The sequence below is a fragment of the Anas acuta genome, chromosome 4, assembly GCF_963932015.1.
Source record: "Anas acuta chromosome 4, bAnaAcu1.1, whole genome shotgun sequence".
Lineage (NCBI taxonomy): Eukaryota > Metazoa > Chordata > Aves > Anseriformes > Anatidae > Anas > Anas acuta.
The window spans coordinates 69,649,243-69,664,393 of record NC_088982.1 but is presented as its reverse complement, the minus strand read 5'-3'; the positions used below and the strand labels follow the sequence as shown (position 1 = coordinate 69,664,393).

Genomic DNA, 15,151 nt, shown 5'->3' with positions numbered 1-15,151 from the left:
GCAATGGCTTGTTTGCTTAGAACAAAAGTGAAATGTATTTGGAAACAATCTGCCCCCATCCTGAACTGAATACAAATAACACAATACATCATTTTTTATTAATCCTTTTTTTTTATGTTTATAATGCCTTAGGTGGTAGATAAGGTAGATTTGTCACAGGAAAATGAGACTGTCTGCGCTGGAAACAGAGACTATTATTTTTGTTCTGGCTTTGCAATTACAATATAGACATCATGACAAGTCTACTCTGGCTACCCACCATTCAACAAATGATACTTGAGGTTCTGTCCTTTCTTAATAAATGTTTTCTTTTCTTATTATTTTGTATGTGCCATCGGCAAAGGACGTTGCAGAGTACTGCAGTCTGCTGTGCTGATTTGAAATCCAGCTCAAAATCTGAATTCTTCTAAATATATGCAAAGAATCTGCATGGCAACCAGCAAACCACATGAATGATAATTCAGCAGCTGTAAATGGACTCTGCATGAATAGCAACCTGCCTTTTTCTGTACCAGCTATGCCAGAAAAAAATCCCATTTACTTGTGAATGAATAATAATCGTCCAAATACAATGTGACTTAACATGACTTGTTTCTATTGGCTTTAGAACATACTCAAAGGAAGGCTTTTCAAGGGAGACAGACATCACTACTATTCGTTATTATTTTCATCCTCTGTAATGTAGGATGTTGTTCATTGGGTATATACAGCACCAATTCTACATCACTCTAAATGAAAACAAAAAAAAAGGAGAGAAAATCTGTTTTCACTTGCCTGACTTGCTCACAACTAGGTATCTCAAAGACGGGCCTCTTTAATCCTGAGCCTATTATTGAGCCATTATTCATTACTACGCAATCAAAACAAAGTCTTTACAGCATGGCGTATGTTTTCTTAGCTCATATTGGCACTTACATTTTATTTTTTTTTCATTAACTTAATGCAGAAGTCAACTTACCTGACAAGCAAAAGCTATTGGGTCAGCCACTTTCTGAAACACGCGCTCAATCTCTTCTAGTGCAGTATAATACTCGATCTGTGCTGTGGTCTTAATGACTCCCCCACAGTAGACATTTATATACACAGGGCCAGCAGGAAAATCTTATAAAACACAAATCAGAACAGTAGCTGAAAATATTTTGCAATCCCAGACCAGACATCTCAGGGAATGAGTAAAAGAGCAGAGGAAAATACCACAGAAAATGCATAAGATGTGATGAATTGATTGGATTTGCGTTTCACAGATGATTTAGTGTAGGCAGTTCTGTATGCAGGTCTTTCAATCTAACATTAAAAAGCTGACAAAAGAAAAAACGTATCTGTAAATCCGTATGAAAAAAAGCTACTGTGTTGCTTCATGTTAGAAAGGAGGTGAAAACTGTATACTTCCAATTTCCAACTTCCCTTTGATGGACTGATGACCTATAATCAGCTCCCTTATGTCTACAAATTAAGGAAAAGTTCATTTATTACAAATTGCTATTCATCTTTTGAAACATTTTCTTAATTGCAGGCAAGGTTCTCAAAATTGGACTTGAACTAGACTGCAGAAATTGCAGTATAATTACCTCCATTCCAGTTGTTTACCTAGTAAAAGCAAAGGAAAGAGGCATTTGTACAGCCTGTTACTTAAGTATGAGTTGCTCTGTGTATGCAGCATGAGCCCTCTCTATGAGCTCATTTTATAATTCATTAGTATTCATTGTGCCAGGCATCCTGCTGTACCATACCAGCACTAGCACAGTTTTCTTACAATTCCAACTCTGCCCACTACAGAACGATAAAAACGGGCAGCCCTGCAAATGGAGAAGAGTAATAGGGCCAAAGAAACTAAATGAATAGAACATTAACTTAAATGGAAAGCTGCCCAAACCTTTTTTTCCCCCGTTTTTCTTATATTGTTAGATCAGCTAGATCCTTATTATAAAAAAGGTATTCCCAAACTTCAACTTCTCCAGGTTTTGTAACAAGGATTATAGAGAAATGTTTCAAAAACAAAAACGCTTTAGAAATGAAATTAAACTGCAGGTCTCTACCACATTTTCATCATATTTCATTTACTGTTCCCAATTTATTTCTGCATCCATTATTGGATCCTCCCTGTGATTAACAATGATCTTATAGAATCATTCCGGAAGAATCCCTTAAGACCTGAGAACAAGGATTTAAGCTTTCCTCCTCTGAAATCCAGTTACTGATGAAAATTTCCTGTTGATGATGTATTTCCCATTCATGTCTCTAAAAACAGACTCTCTGCACCATCACAGCAGTAAAGAACTCATAGGGCACATGGACCGTGGTCAGGATGAAAAATCAGGCCACAGTTACTCCAAAATAGTGCCGAGAAGCCTGTAGCTCTAAGAGAACTGTAGCCTACATATATATTTTTCTTCCTAATGCAGCCTAAACATATAATTTTCTTCCTACCTAAAGTTATATTGCAATGGTCATAAAATAAAATATTATGCAAGTTCCTTTGGGAATATACAGCATGCAACAGAATGGCAAGCTACACTCTGAATGCCTAGGTCATAACTGTTTTAACTTGTAACTCTCATTAAGTGCTCGGGGACAAGTGTGACCCTTAAATTGGCACTGTAGATCTCCTAAGATAAAATGCTGTGGTTTTTTCCTTTGTTTATCATGTTCCAGGCAAAACAGGAAAATATGGCAAGTAAAATTATGTATGGAGCAGTTGAAAAAAAATCATTATAAACCAGCCGATCTGAGTGACACAGAGAAATGGCATGGACATGAAAAAAAGAACAAAGAAAAATATTTCCTATGTCAGTAAGAATTATAGAGAGGAGTATAACCAAAGTTACTGCATTAGATATAAAATGAAACATTTTAGTAATAGGGTAATAAGAAAAGAATATTAGCTTTCCATTTTATGGCAGTGTTTTTGAAGAATGTTAATCTGTGACTAATCAATGACATTTTAAGACTGCCACATGCCATTTAACCACACAAAAACAACCTAATAGAGCCTAGCTTCCCATAAATCACAAGGCCTTGCTTCTCTGCATTATTAATAAATGTTCTGTATGCAAAACCCATGTACAGGAAACACCTACAAAGCAGTGGGAAGTGAAACTACTTATCAGAAAAAGCGAAGGGAGTCAAAAATTTTCTCCTTACTTAAAGGTAAAGAATTTTTTTCTTACCTAAGGCTTTCATATACTTGACCTTCTTATTCCAAGAGGCTGGCTGTGTCCTAATTCGTTGATTATCTGCTATGAATTCAATTTCAAAAGTTTCATCATCTATTTCATCTTTCAACAAAATGAATATTTCACCAGGGTTCTATAAAATTAAAATATGTTCTCATTAGTCAGTCTTTCATAAAATTATACTGAAAGCATAAAATGCAAATTAAAACATAAGTTGGAAGGAAAGTTCCTTTACCAATAAGTTTGCACAAAAAACATCACAACACCAAAACATGATGCCAGCTCAGTGTTATCCTTCACTATTTTACAAACAATAAATGAGAAAATTAATGTAGTACTTCAAATTCAGCTTACCTACCAATGTTCTAAAGCAGTATTTTAAATGCATATGTAGGTGTAGTGCTACTTCTTCTACAGCTATTCTACCATACAGTCTAGAAAAACAACATTCAGCCACGTAAGAAGAACCTACAATACCTAAAACTCATTTAAACTCTTACAATGAGCTGACAGTAAAGTAAGACAGAAGCAGCAAGTAACCCGAGACAACAGCCCTCTACTGCCTCCTGAACTGAAGTGTTGTTATTGTATGTATAGGATATGGCATAAATGGTACGTATCAAAATAAAACATCTCTTTTATTACTTGATATTCAGCTGGTAATCTGCCCCCAAGGGCTAACATATGGGCAAGCCTGCTGAAACACAGCAAGCAAAATATATGACATTTTAACTGCAACCTCCATATCTGACCACAGCCACCCAATTACATGAAGGAATGCAGCACTGGATAATGTATTTCCTCTGTTTACATTTTCACGTATTTTCTCACAGCAACCCTGATCAAAACCAAACACACATGAACGTTTGTGTCCATAGGACGTGCATGCAGATATGTATACAAAAATATTTCTGATTTCAATTTAAAATTAGGCAAGGCATATGCTCACACAATCCCTCATTGTATAACTCACACAGTATGGGTACATATATATGTGCCCATCGTGGATTCTTCACAAGAGGCTCTCTGTATCTCCAGAAGTCACTGACTATATGCTCCCTCTCAACTACAAGGTCCTCGTGACAGTAACATCTCTACCCAAGCTGACAAATAATTCTCATAGAAATAAAATCCCTCAGAGGCTGTCTCAAAACTATTTTACTTGCAAATCTTCTGTCTGCAGTATGGATGTGACACAAAGACAAAATAAATCCGATTGCAGTCTTCATACACTCTCATTTTGGCCCCTTATCTGAGATTTGTTTTCAAAACTGATACAGTATGAATGAGACTGCAGCAGAAAAAGAAGAACACTGTTATCCTGAAGATTTCAGCATCCAAAAACCTTACCTCACATGATATTCTTTCTGGAAGCACCAATACCGACTGCTCATTAGCTTCTAATGTTTCAGACAGTACTTCTGGTTCAAAATTGAGATCTGCTTTTTCTGGAGCTCCCCTGGTATCTGGTAAGTTAAAATCACAGCTGCTCTGGTCATCTGAAATAAATAAGGTGAAGTGAGGACATTGTTAATCACTCCAGATCAATAAAACACAGCAATGATTTGGTTTAAAACATACTAGAGAATTTGCACAGCATTTGAAGTCACATTAAGGGCACTGTGTGAAAGCCTGGCAAAATTCCCCTTATTTTAAATAAGGTGAGCTTTTCCCCTCTGATCAAGAGCTTGCCCCTGTAGTTCTGGTCCTACAACCTTTATTTCCATGAACAGGCTCTGCTCATGTGCTTCATCTCACTAAGGTCAAAGCAGACACGGCCTTTAGACCAAAGTCACTGCGACATTCGAGGTTGAAGAGAAGAGCCAATTCTGCTGTCTCAGTAAAAGAAACTCTCTCGCTGATAGCAAGGAAGGATTGGTGAGGACAGGGATGCATGGGACCACATAACCACAACAGTAGACGCACCTTTCCTTGACACTGAGACTCCATAGCGTTTGCCCTCCTTCACGAACAAAAAGATGGCCCCAAAGGCTTACATATTTTGTGTAGGGTAGTCTGGGTTTGGATGTGCTACACCAATCATACAGGCAGCTTGTGACCGATTTCTTTTGTTTCCCCTGTACCAGGAAAGGCCCAAGAGCCACAGCGAATCCTTCACCAAATCACCGAGCTTTAATGAGGAAATATAAAAGAATTGACAACTGCATCTGCAGAGCTCTGACTAAGCCTGTGTTTTAGCAAGGCTATTCCTCACACCTGCTGCTTCTCAGCTGTATCATTACTGCTCGGCTCCAGACACTCTATTACCCTGTACAAAACACTCTTGCCACCCATCTCAAAGGACTGCAGCAGCTCTTCATCACGCAAGATTACCCGGCATATTGCAGACACCTAGTTAGATTAATGACAACATCCCAAGCAGCTCAGAGTTAAAAATCCTGACTGGCTGGTGAGACAATATCCTGAGAGATATCAACAGGATCTTGTATTACTCTAAATTACGGAACATGCACAGCCAATTACATTCTGGGACACAAATAACTTTTCGGGCACATCTTTGCCTTTTAAATGGATGTGGAATTAATATAAATTTGTGATGGGCAGCATACAGAACAGTAGCAATTTGCCTCTGCTCAAACAAATACCAAAGGCATTTTTACTTCTTTCCAGAAGCGCTCAAGTCACGGAGGTACACAAACCACACAGCACTCCTGAGCAGCGCACAACTCTTTCCATTCAGCATCAGTGCTGGTAATTTACAATTAGTTTTCCCAGTTCTCGCTTGCCTTTATTTCCCCAGATGTCTCACTCTCTCTGATACAGAATGTTCCCTCTCCTTACCAACCTTGCTTTGCTTCTGAAGGCACGGATTTTAATAAATTTCTTCTATAATAAATGCAAGCGCTCAGCAAAGTTATGCTGGCGAATGTAGTACAGAAACTTTGGTATGCAGCGCCTGATGGAGAACGCGTTTTGGAGATGTGTTTTGATTTCTAAAGAGGTCTCAGAAGAAAAAAAAAAAAAGTATCATTTGTCCACGTTTTGTTGAGGAAGCTAAAGGTTCTGTGAACATCTATGGTGGGCGGTTCAGTGTTCATCACCAGCTATTAAAATTTCCCCAGCCTACTCCTGCTTATATCATCATGCCTTTAGTGCAAACTAATTCGCAATGCAAGTGCTGAATTCAGCACAGATTGGTAAAATTACACTGAGCCTATGTGTAGACGCACTTCCCTGAATTGAAGTAGTTCTTGTTGCCTTTGCTTGGGTTTATTTTGAAAGTCAAATAAACTAAACTGAGTAAAGACTATACTGAAAGAGAATCCATGCAGTTTAGCTAATCCAGCTGAAAAAATAAGTTAATTTCTCTGATTATCATGGTAGAGACTAGACTTTATTCAGCATTGCCTTCAAGGCCTGAACCCTTGCAGGGGAGAACAGTTTTTGCTTTGTGTGTCTTAGGATGCCATATACCCACAGCATATACTTCAGGAATATTCTACGTTGAGATTTTAAGTCACTCATAAATCTTCTGCTAATACACAGAGAATTAGCTTCAAAAGGTAACTCATAGGAGGTGCATGCTTCTTCTGAAAAATCTTCTGCCACGTTATGCAAAGGAGCCTTGCAAAGACAAGAACCATTTCATTATCAGCCAGACAGAGTGAAAGGACTGAATAATAAATCTGGTAGGCAGTGGATTCAGAGGTGCCAGCTTCCTGTCATTTATCATTCTTCAAGGATTGTGTGGACACATCCTAATCGATGTGAAGTTCGTGATAACTGTATTTCTACAGCCTGCGCTCTACTTATCAAAGGTGATAGCCGTTGCTTCCACCTTTTAATGTCCGCAATAATTCATCTAGCAAGGTCAATACTAGTGCTATCAATTTGATTCAAATTAGGATAATGTTTTCCTCCTACATTAACTGCTCTTCATATTTTTATTATGCGCACTGACATACATTATCAGGACTGCAGCCCAGCCAAAATTAGGACTGCACTGCTCTAGAGTTTACACAAATTATTAAGAAATGTGGCTCTCACATCACAGACTTTGATATTAAATAGAATGAGGGATTCCCCTGTTGACTGTGAAAAGTGGTTAGCAATTTATTAGCTAAAAACGATCAAGCAAGACCTCTTCCAGTAAATGTCAAGTCTCTATTATATATGTATCAATGAAAATGATCTACAGCAGTCTAAGAATAAGAGGGATTTATATCATCACCACCCTATATTTAGTGAGCAAACTCTAGAACCACCATTTCCAGCACTCAGACTCCTACCAGCAGCTGCATACTACCTAGCCTAAAATGGCATGGAACAACCAAGCAAAGTGTTAGTTACAGATGCTGAACAAGCAATACACCAGGAATTAAGCAAACTATGGGCTGGTGGCAGTAGCTAAAGCAATACGGTTCATAAGGGTTTAATACCACAGTGATAATATTCTGTTAAAACAGATGGAGCATATGTATAGACATCTTTTGTGTTTACTGTGGGCAGAAGGTGTTATTTGCTATACAGGGCTTCTGTACATTTGAAGTTTGGACATCTTCAATGTTAATCCTCTTCACGGTCTTACATTTAACCAGAAAGTGATGGCTAGGGAGCCTCATCAATTGTTAAGGCTTTAAGAAAAAAAATAAAATCATTTAACAAGAATTTAGAACTGGAGGTGAAGATTATCTTAAAAGAAACATAAAAGGAACGTCATTATAATCCTAAAATATCTAAGAAAGTGGATATATTAAAGGGTAGGTGTAGCTTGGTGAATGTGTTCTTTTAACTTTTTACATTAGTGACCTATCTGTGAGGTTCTTCAAATGGAGCAGTAATGATTAAAATAATGGATGACTAAAAATGGATCCTTTCTTGTAGGGTCGAAATATAAGAAGTTATTGTTAATAACTAATGATGTTTAGACAGCACTACGAGCTAGAAGCTAAAAAGAAACCAAACCCTACAACAGTCTTCCATTGACTATTCGGGGTAATCCTGCTGGGAATTATCATCTGTTATAGAGGGCAATGCTCCATCTCCTTTGGGCTGTTTTTGTTGGCTTGCTTTTGATGAATATCTATCACTGATCACCACACAGAAAAAACTGATCTTAATTTAAAGATGTTATTTAAATAATCAAATTTTACCTCAAATTACTGAGGCAGTTATTCCTTTAATTGGGCGGGGTGCTGATGTTTTCAGTTTTACCTCAATCTTTTCTCTAGGTCACGTAACTTCAAAACATCAATTTGGTAGATTTTACACAAAAAGTTTTGGATAGCATTACGGCTTCTAATTCCACATTTTTATCTGAATTCATGAAATGACTTGGAAATTGCATTCCTTTGCATGAACTGCAATTTTCACGAAGCCCTTCTAATCCCTTGTGCATTCAACAACTAATGCCTAGCCGAGGCTTCTGAACAACTTCCCGATCACATCCGACCTCCTCCAAAAAAAGAATTGTAAATATCCTCTCTAGCTTTTCCTATTGCAGTCTACATGTGGGTTATAAATTGTCTGTCTTTGATTACTTGCTACATGTTTTGAGTCAACAATGTACGCGACAGATTTGGGGTAATAAAAATAGCAGAAAACAAACTTATAAAAGATTTATATGTTTTCTAAGGTTACTCATGGATTGAGTTTCACAGCCAAAATTTAGTTGGCTTTACAAAAGCAAAAATCCTGCTAGCTTTATGATTTTCAGTCCTTCTTTAGGTCTTGCTAAAGCAATGCCAGCTGAAGAAAAGAAACTGCCTTGAAAAAGGTCCTCATGCATCCCTAGATCACACAACAAATAAGAGGAGGGAAAATAAGGGGCAAATGGGCTCAGATGTGACAAGGAATGGAAAGGTGGATAAAGTACATATGTCCAACTTGCCTCATAAAAGAAAAGATAGGGTGTTTTTAATTAAAAGATTAAAGTGAAGATGATGACGGAAGAGCATTTCAGTCAGATTCAGCAAATTGTTGAGGCATGATCATGGTGGGATCACTCCCTAGCATGATGTAAGGTATGGGCAGCGGTTGTCCCACTTTGTTCTGTGAGGTATAGCTAAAGAGAGGCTCATGTAAAACTGGCTGCCCTTCAGTTCAAAAGCTTGAAGTCAAACACATATGAGCACTCATCAGAGACGAGGACTGAAAGCAGAGCCAAAGACACACACAAAAAGGCAACCTCCTAAATGTAGAAAAATGAGGAAAAGAACGAGTTGCAGCAGAGTGGCAATCAAAGCCAGCTTCTAACCACAAGGGTTGCTCTAGAGAAGCCCTGAGAAAGGCTGTAAGAAACATGGCAGCAGCAAACATCCACCATGCTGGGCTTGCCATTCAGCGAATCTATCTTACTCAGCATGAATTTGGGATTAAGTCATCTTTACCATAAGTCTTTGCCAAGATATAATTTCAAAGCAGATCTCCTCTTCTATACTCTGTTGAAAAGTCTTATTTTACTGATGGTGAGAGAGGCCTTGGGAACTGAAAGGTTTCTAAAATCACAGAAAATGATTAAACATGCTCAAACATACAAACATCTGACTTAATTTCTTCCATTTGTTTTCTGTCATGTATAAATTCCAGACCAAGGTAAATGCATTCGTTACTGAACGAGTGCTAAGTAACATTTCTCTCTATGCTGAATCATACATCTTTTGTAAAATACTTTGGCAGTTATCTTTGTTTTTCTCAAAATCATTCGCAGTCCCAGTTTCTGCTTCCATGGTTGAGTTCTTCTGTCAAAAACAGTAGCTTTCTGTGAGTTGGCCTATTTTGCCCATGTCTCCAAAATGGTTGTTACTTTATTTATAGCGAACAATTTTTCTTGCAAATAAGCATCAAACTGACAGCTTCCTTAAAAGCTATGAGGAACAGCATTTTCTTTTCTGAGAATTCAGACGATGTTCATGTTATATTAGCAATGGATGGTGCTGCAATCTTCATTCACGCCTATTTCTCACCCACAGCATAGTGTTCCCCCCACATCTATTGTTTTCTGCTTCACTATGTACATGCAGGCAAAGACTGATTTGATTGCAAAGGTGCGTACCCACCTTTTCTGTATTAATCAGGCATGGTTTTGTACATAATTTACCACTCTGATGTAGCTGTAGCCTAATGGAGCCAGCATAAAAGCATCGAAACAACATAAAAGTCATTGTAGGTGTATCCAGATTGGAAGAGGGGTACAAACGAAAAAATCTCACCTTCAAAAAAAACACCTAGAACTGCAAAAAGCAATTTACTATGAATTTCTCAATGCTTCTTACTTAAGAAATAATTTGCATGAAATTGCAGGTGTTTGTTCCTATACGTACTTTCATATGACTTTAACTGTAGATTCAGAGGCAATCCAAAGCTAAAACGACTAACTAGCTCCCAACTTGTCTGTAGCCTGGAAAAAAAGATTTGATAAACTCATTAATCCGTGTTTTGGTTCCAATGTATACATTTAGATTAGAGATTAGAGGTTTTTCTCTCCCTATATATCACATTTTGTGCAATCAAATCCATGATTTTCAGCTGTAGCAGCAGCACGAAGAATACAACCGCTCTGCTTAGCTTCAGACACACAGAAAGACTTTCCCAAAGTTTCTAAGCTATTAGGCACGCCAATTAGTTTGGAAATAATAACTGCTTGCCTGAGGTCATTCAGGTGTGGAGCAGAACTGCTGATGGAGCCCAAGCCTGTTATTTCCAGATTCTACACTGCAGGTACTTCCTTCCTGAGTCTTCTCCTGGGATAGGCAAACTGAAACCTGGCCCTCTGTGAGCACCAGCAGTTCTCAGATATTAAAGCCTAATATTATTGAATTAATTAATAATTCTTTAACGTTCTTAAAGAACCCATCTAGCCACTCCAGGGTTACCGGAGTTTTACAGTAAGAACATGGGCTTTTTGTTCCATTTCTGTGGTATCAGCACACACTTCACGCTTTTTTTTTTCTTTCAGTAAAGGAGGATACAGCATCAAACACTGCCCCAAGTCCAAGACAGTTACAACAAGAATGACAGAGATGTGTTACTCTCCAGCTGCTGACTCAGATTGCAGGTCGAATCTTAAAGATTTTGCAAACACCATCCTCAAGGATCTAGCAGTGAGCAGCCAAACTTTCCCCTTTTGACCACATCAGAAGCTACTCTCTTGATGAAGAATATCTTTTACAGCCATCAAGATTCAGTGACAAGGCAGAAAGGCCATGAAGTTTGACGTAACTGAATAGTCCTTTAACAACTGCACTGGGAGAGCTGGAGTGGAGAGACACAGGTAGCTGGCACCCCTCAGCCTTTGACCTACTCAAAGTACAGGACGTGGATTGTGAGCAGTATCCAACCACTGACACAAGACAACGTGCTCCTCATCGCAGCATCCCTTAAATCAATCAGGTAACGGAAGCTAGCCTGGACTGCAGCAACTCGTTTATCAAACAGCAGAACTTGCTCTGAGTGTGACAGCAGAGCTCCAATACCTGCACAGGGCTCTTACCAATCCCTGAATGAGATTTATGGTGCTTTTCTTGACCTGCTCAGCTTTAAGTTATATAGGATATGCCTGTCTAAGAGACTATGCGTCTCCCCATGCCATGCTGCCACAGTTTCAGTCAGCAGAAAGATTCCTACCAGAAACATTTGGTAATAAAGAAAAAGAAAAAGAAAAAAAAGTGATTTGTCAGCAAGCCCAACTCACCAGGGGAAAGGATGCTTTGCAATTTATTCCCACCTCTGGTTTGAAATAGCTAAAATCTATTGACCCTTATGACAGACTAAACAGCACGCTGATTTCTCAGGAACACCATAAAAAGCAGTATTTTAGACGCGTGTGCTTGGTTTCTAACTCTTGATTATTTTCCTTTTGTTAGGTTTATGAATATGAAAATAAATCTGAGGCCTTTACCTTTTAAGGTACCATCCTTGAATCCAACACCCAGATGCCAGAACACGTAGATTCTACTAAAAAAGGATTTCAGATAGCATTGTAATAACTAACAGCAGAGCAGAAGGGCTCTGATAGCTCCTTTACCTCTGGAAGGGATGCCATCTACTTTGTTACCAGGTGCCAGCCTTTCTTGAGTTCATTATGGTTAAGGATATAGCTAACAGTATGCACATGTTAGTCTGAAAAAAACACTGGTCAGGACCAAAAGATGTCTGCTAGTAAACTTAACGGGTAGACAGCTATTATGTGTTCACATCATATTTCTGTGCTCGGACTGCCCACCCCTAATTCATTCAGTTCAATAGTACAGGATATAAACCTTAAAGGCAAACATTCAGAAAGACAAAGCCGTTTCACGGAAGGGAACAGCCTTTCTGAAGGTGAATATCAGCTAATGGGTACTTAAATTTTAGGCTAGTCATGCTTTGCAGGTAAATTAATGAATGCAACTCAACAATAAGGCATTCAAATTTTTTAGCTATATGGTTACAAGACTGCATACCCTGATCCGAGTTAAGATTGCTTCACTTCTCCAACCTCAGTACAAATTATAAATAATGAGTCTTTGGAGAGCAGAAAATTTCCCGAGGAACCACAAGGGAATCTCTCAAAATGCAGCTTTCTAGTAATAAATATAAGACTAGTTTTGTTATAGAGAAACCAGAAATAAAGTAAATACATAGCATTTGTGAGTGGCTAAGGAGCTGACTTGTTCAGCTGTCACCTACAGGAATGAGCCCTCATAAATCTGTAACATGGTGATTAGCATTCCACAACTGGATCTTTTCCATCACTGGCAGGTACTAGCAAATCAATTGTTTTCACATCTGCTTGGAGCTCATATTTCCCCAAAGGATCGCAGTGATCATATTGTTTTTCCATCTTCCAGTGTACTCTCTGACCTTTTCCCTCAAGGCCTTGCACAATTCACTTTAGTCAATCACTTCTTATTGATTGTTAGTGCTTGCTCATTCCCCATCTATCTTTGCTTTATTGGATATATTGTTTGTTTTCTTTTTGTGTGTGTGTGTCTTGTCATCCACTCACTGCTCTTTCCGCCCTCATTGCTTAAGATTTCTTATTTTGGTGTTGCACTTCTGATCTGTTCAACTTTCATTCCAGTTCAAGTCTAAATTCCATCTTCCCTCAGCTTGTCCCTACTTTTGTGCAATGCCTGTACACTAAAAACACATTTCAACTTTCAGCATGACAGTCTACACCTTCCAAAAAACGTTGTTGTAAGAAAAAAAAACTTCCTTGATTTAAAATTTCTCCAGTAATACTGTGTATTGGGTTTAGGTGGCAAGGTTTTAGTAGCGGAGGGCTGCAGGGGTGGGAGAGGAGTGAGGAAAATGTAGAAAAACAGCCCTGCAGCCCCCAAGGTCAGTGCAGGAGGTGCTCCAGGCAGGCAGCAGCCATTCCCCTGCAGCCCATGGAGAGGCCCCTGGTGGAGCAGGCTGTCCCTAATGAGCAACCCTCCTGTCCTGTCTCAGCCCTTGAGCCCTTTCTCACTGTATTTTCACCCCTCTTCCTTTGTGGAAGGGGTAGAAAGAGGACGGTTGTGGGGGAGTTCAGCTGCCCAGCAGCGTGAAACCACCACAAACTGCCGCTTCTGTTTTGTGTCATACATCCAATTCGGGGCTGCATATATTCACTTCTTATCAGAGAGAAGCGTTTTTCACAACTCATCCAAAGTCAAATCCTGCGCAGCCACGGGAAGGTTCACATGCTTTCTGCAGGGCACTAACACCGCTTCATTTGCAGCTGCCACCTTAGTTCCTTGGCTTCGAAAAGACTGACACGCTGAATCATGGAAAATGCAATCACTTCTCCTCTGGGGGGTACTTTTCCCTTTGAAGTTTTGCAGCAGCAGCAGGTAACTGCTCCCCATTGCACCACCAAGAAGCAATCCTGACCAGGCATTTCCTTGTAGTCATTCAGGAGTCAGTCTTAACCACACATGCATGATACCATTACTGGGAATCCCTTTTTCCTAGTCAGCTCTTTCATTCATCACGTCAGCAGAGAATCGATCTGCTCCTCTTAGCAATACCCAGACATCATTAACCAGCTGAGGTTACATGGCATCCACCTGGGATCCTGCAGAACTTAGCCAAGAGCAGGAAGGAGGCTGCAGTGGGAAGGGAAGAATAATGTAATGCTGATTTTAATGGCATGGGACACGGATCTCCCAAGTGGTGAGAAGGAAGGCAAGTTTGCCATGGAAGATGACAAGTTTTCAGATCTCTCCGTCTTAAGTGCTTCAATACAATCAGTGTTACCGAGGTAGCTGCCAAAAGCTGACTGAAATCTGCGGTCCAGACTGTTCCAGCAAAGATTTCAAGCACAATTTTTTGCTTTTGATGCAAGTCTTCCTTAGCTGGAAAATCCTCAATTCATTTTATTACAACATCAACCACTCAGCTGATGGGAAACTTGGACTCAAAGCTGCTCTTCAAGTCTCCATATAAAAGTAGAAAAGGATTACACATGAAAAAAAGAGGCAGGGTTTAAAGGAGGACTTAGCTTAGAGGAGCATCTCCTCAGTCTTTTCCTAGAGTTCTGTTTTCCCTAACCATTCCCTCTCTTACTGTCCTTTTTGGGCATCACAAACATGAATGAAAGGAGCAGCGATGCCAATTTATTGAGCAACTTGCTGATGAGCCAGTAATGACAAAAAGCCGTCTTCATATCAGCAAACTTCTTCAATGCACTAAGCCACGGTCCATTCAGCACAGGACCAAAAGAGGCATCCTTAGAAACCTTCACAATAGGGTTGTAGGGATAAACAGTGCCACTTTACAGCACTTTGCTGCTTGAGATCACACCGCTACACCTGCAATGCCAAGACAATCCTTGTTGGAAGAGAGGTGGGACTAATAGGAGAAGGTTTAGTAGGAAGAAATGCTTGGTGCTAAATACTCACTTCCATATTATACACATTTCAAAGGGGCTTATTTCCAGCTAGTTCTAGTCTGGACCTGCACAATGTACACCTGTTAGTGTCTGAAGTGTGAGCAGTGAGCTTACTGAGTGCATTTGCCATTTTATTTTTATCTCAAAAGTCTCCAGTACA

At 39.3% G+C, this 15,151-nt stretch overlaps 1 protein-coding gene across 8 annotated transcripts in view; it reads right to left on the bottom strand.

Moving 5' to 3' along the window:
• BANK1 (B cell scaffold protein with ankyrin repeats 1) overlaps positions 1-15,151 on the bottom strand; it is a 134,943-nt gene that overhangs the window by 91,811 nt on the left and 27,981 nt on the right. For all 8 annotated transcript variants that reach the window (XM_068681830.1, XM_068681824.1, XM_068681829.1 and 5 more), the window contains 3 exons: positions 4,524-4,672; positions 3,168-3,306; positions 959-1,101 (listed from right to left, as the gene is read on the bottom strand). In XM_068681830.1, the coding sequence (XP_068537931.1) occupies positions 959-1,101; positions 3,168-3,306; positions 4,524-4,672 (431 nt within the window). The remainder of the gene's footprint in view (positions 1-958; positions 1,102-3,167; positions 3,307-4,523; positions 4,673-15,151) is intronic.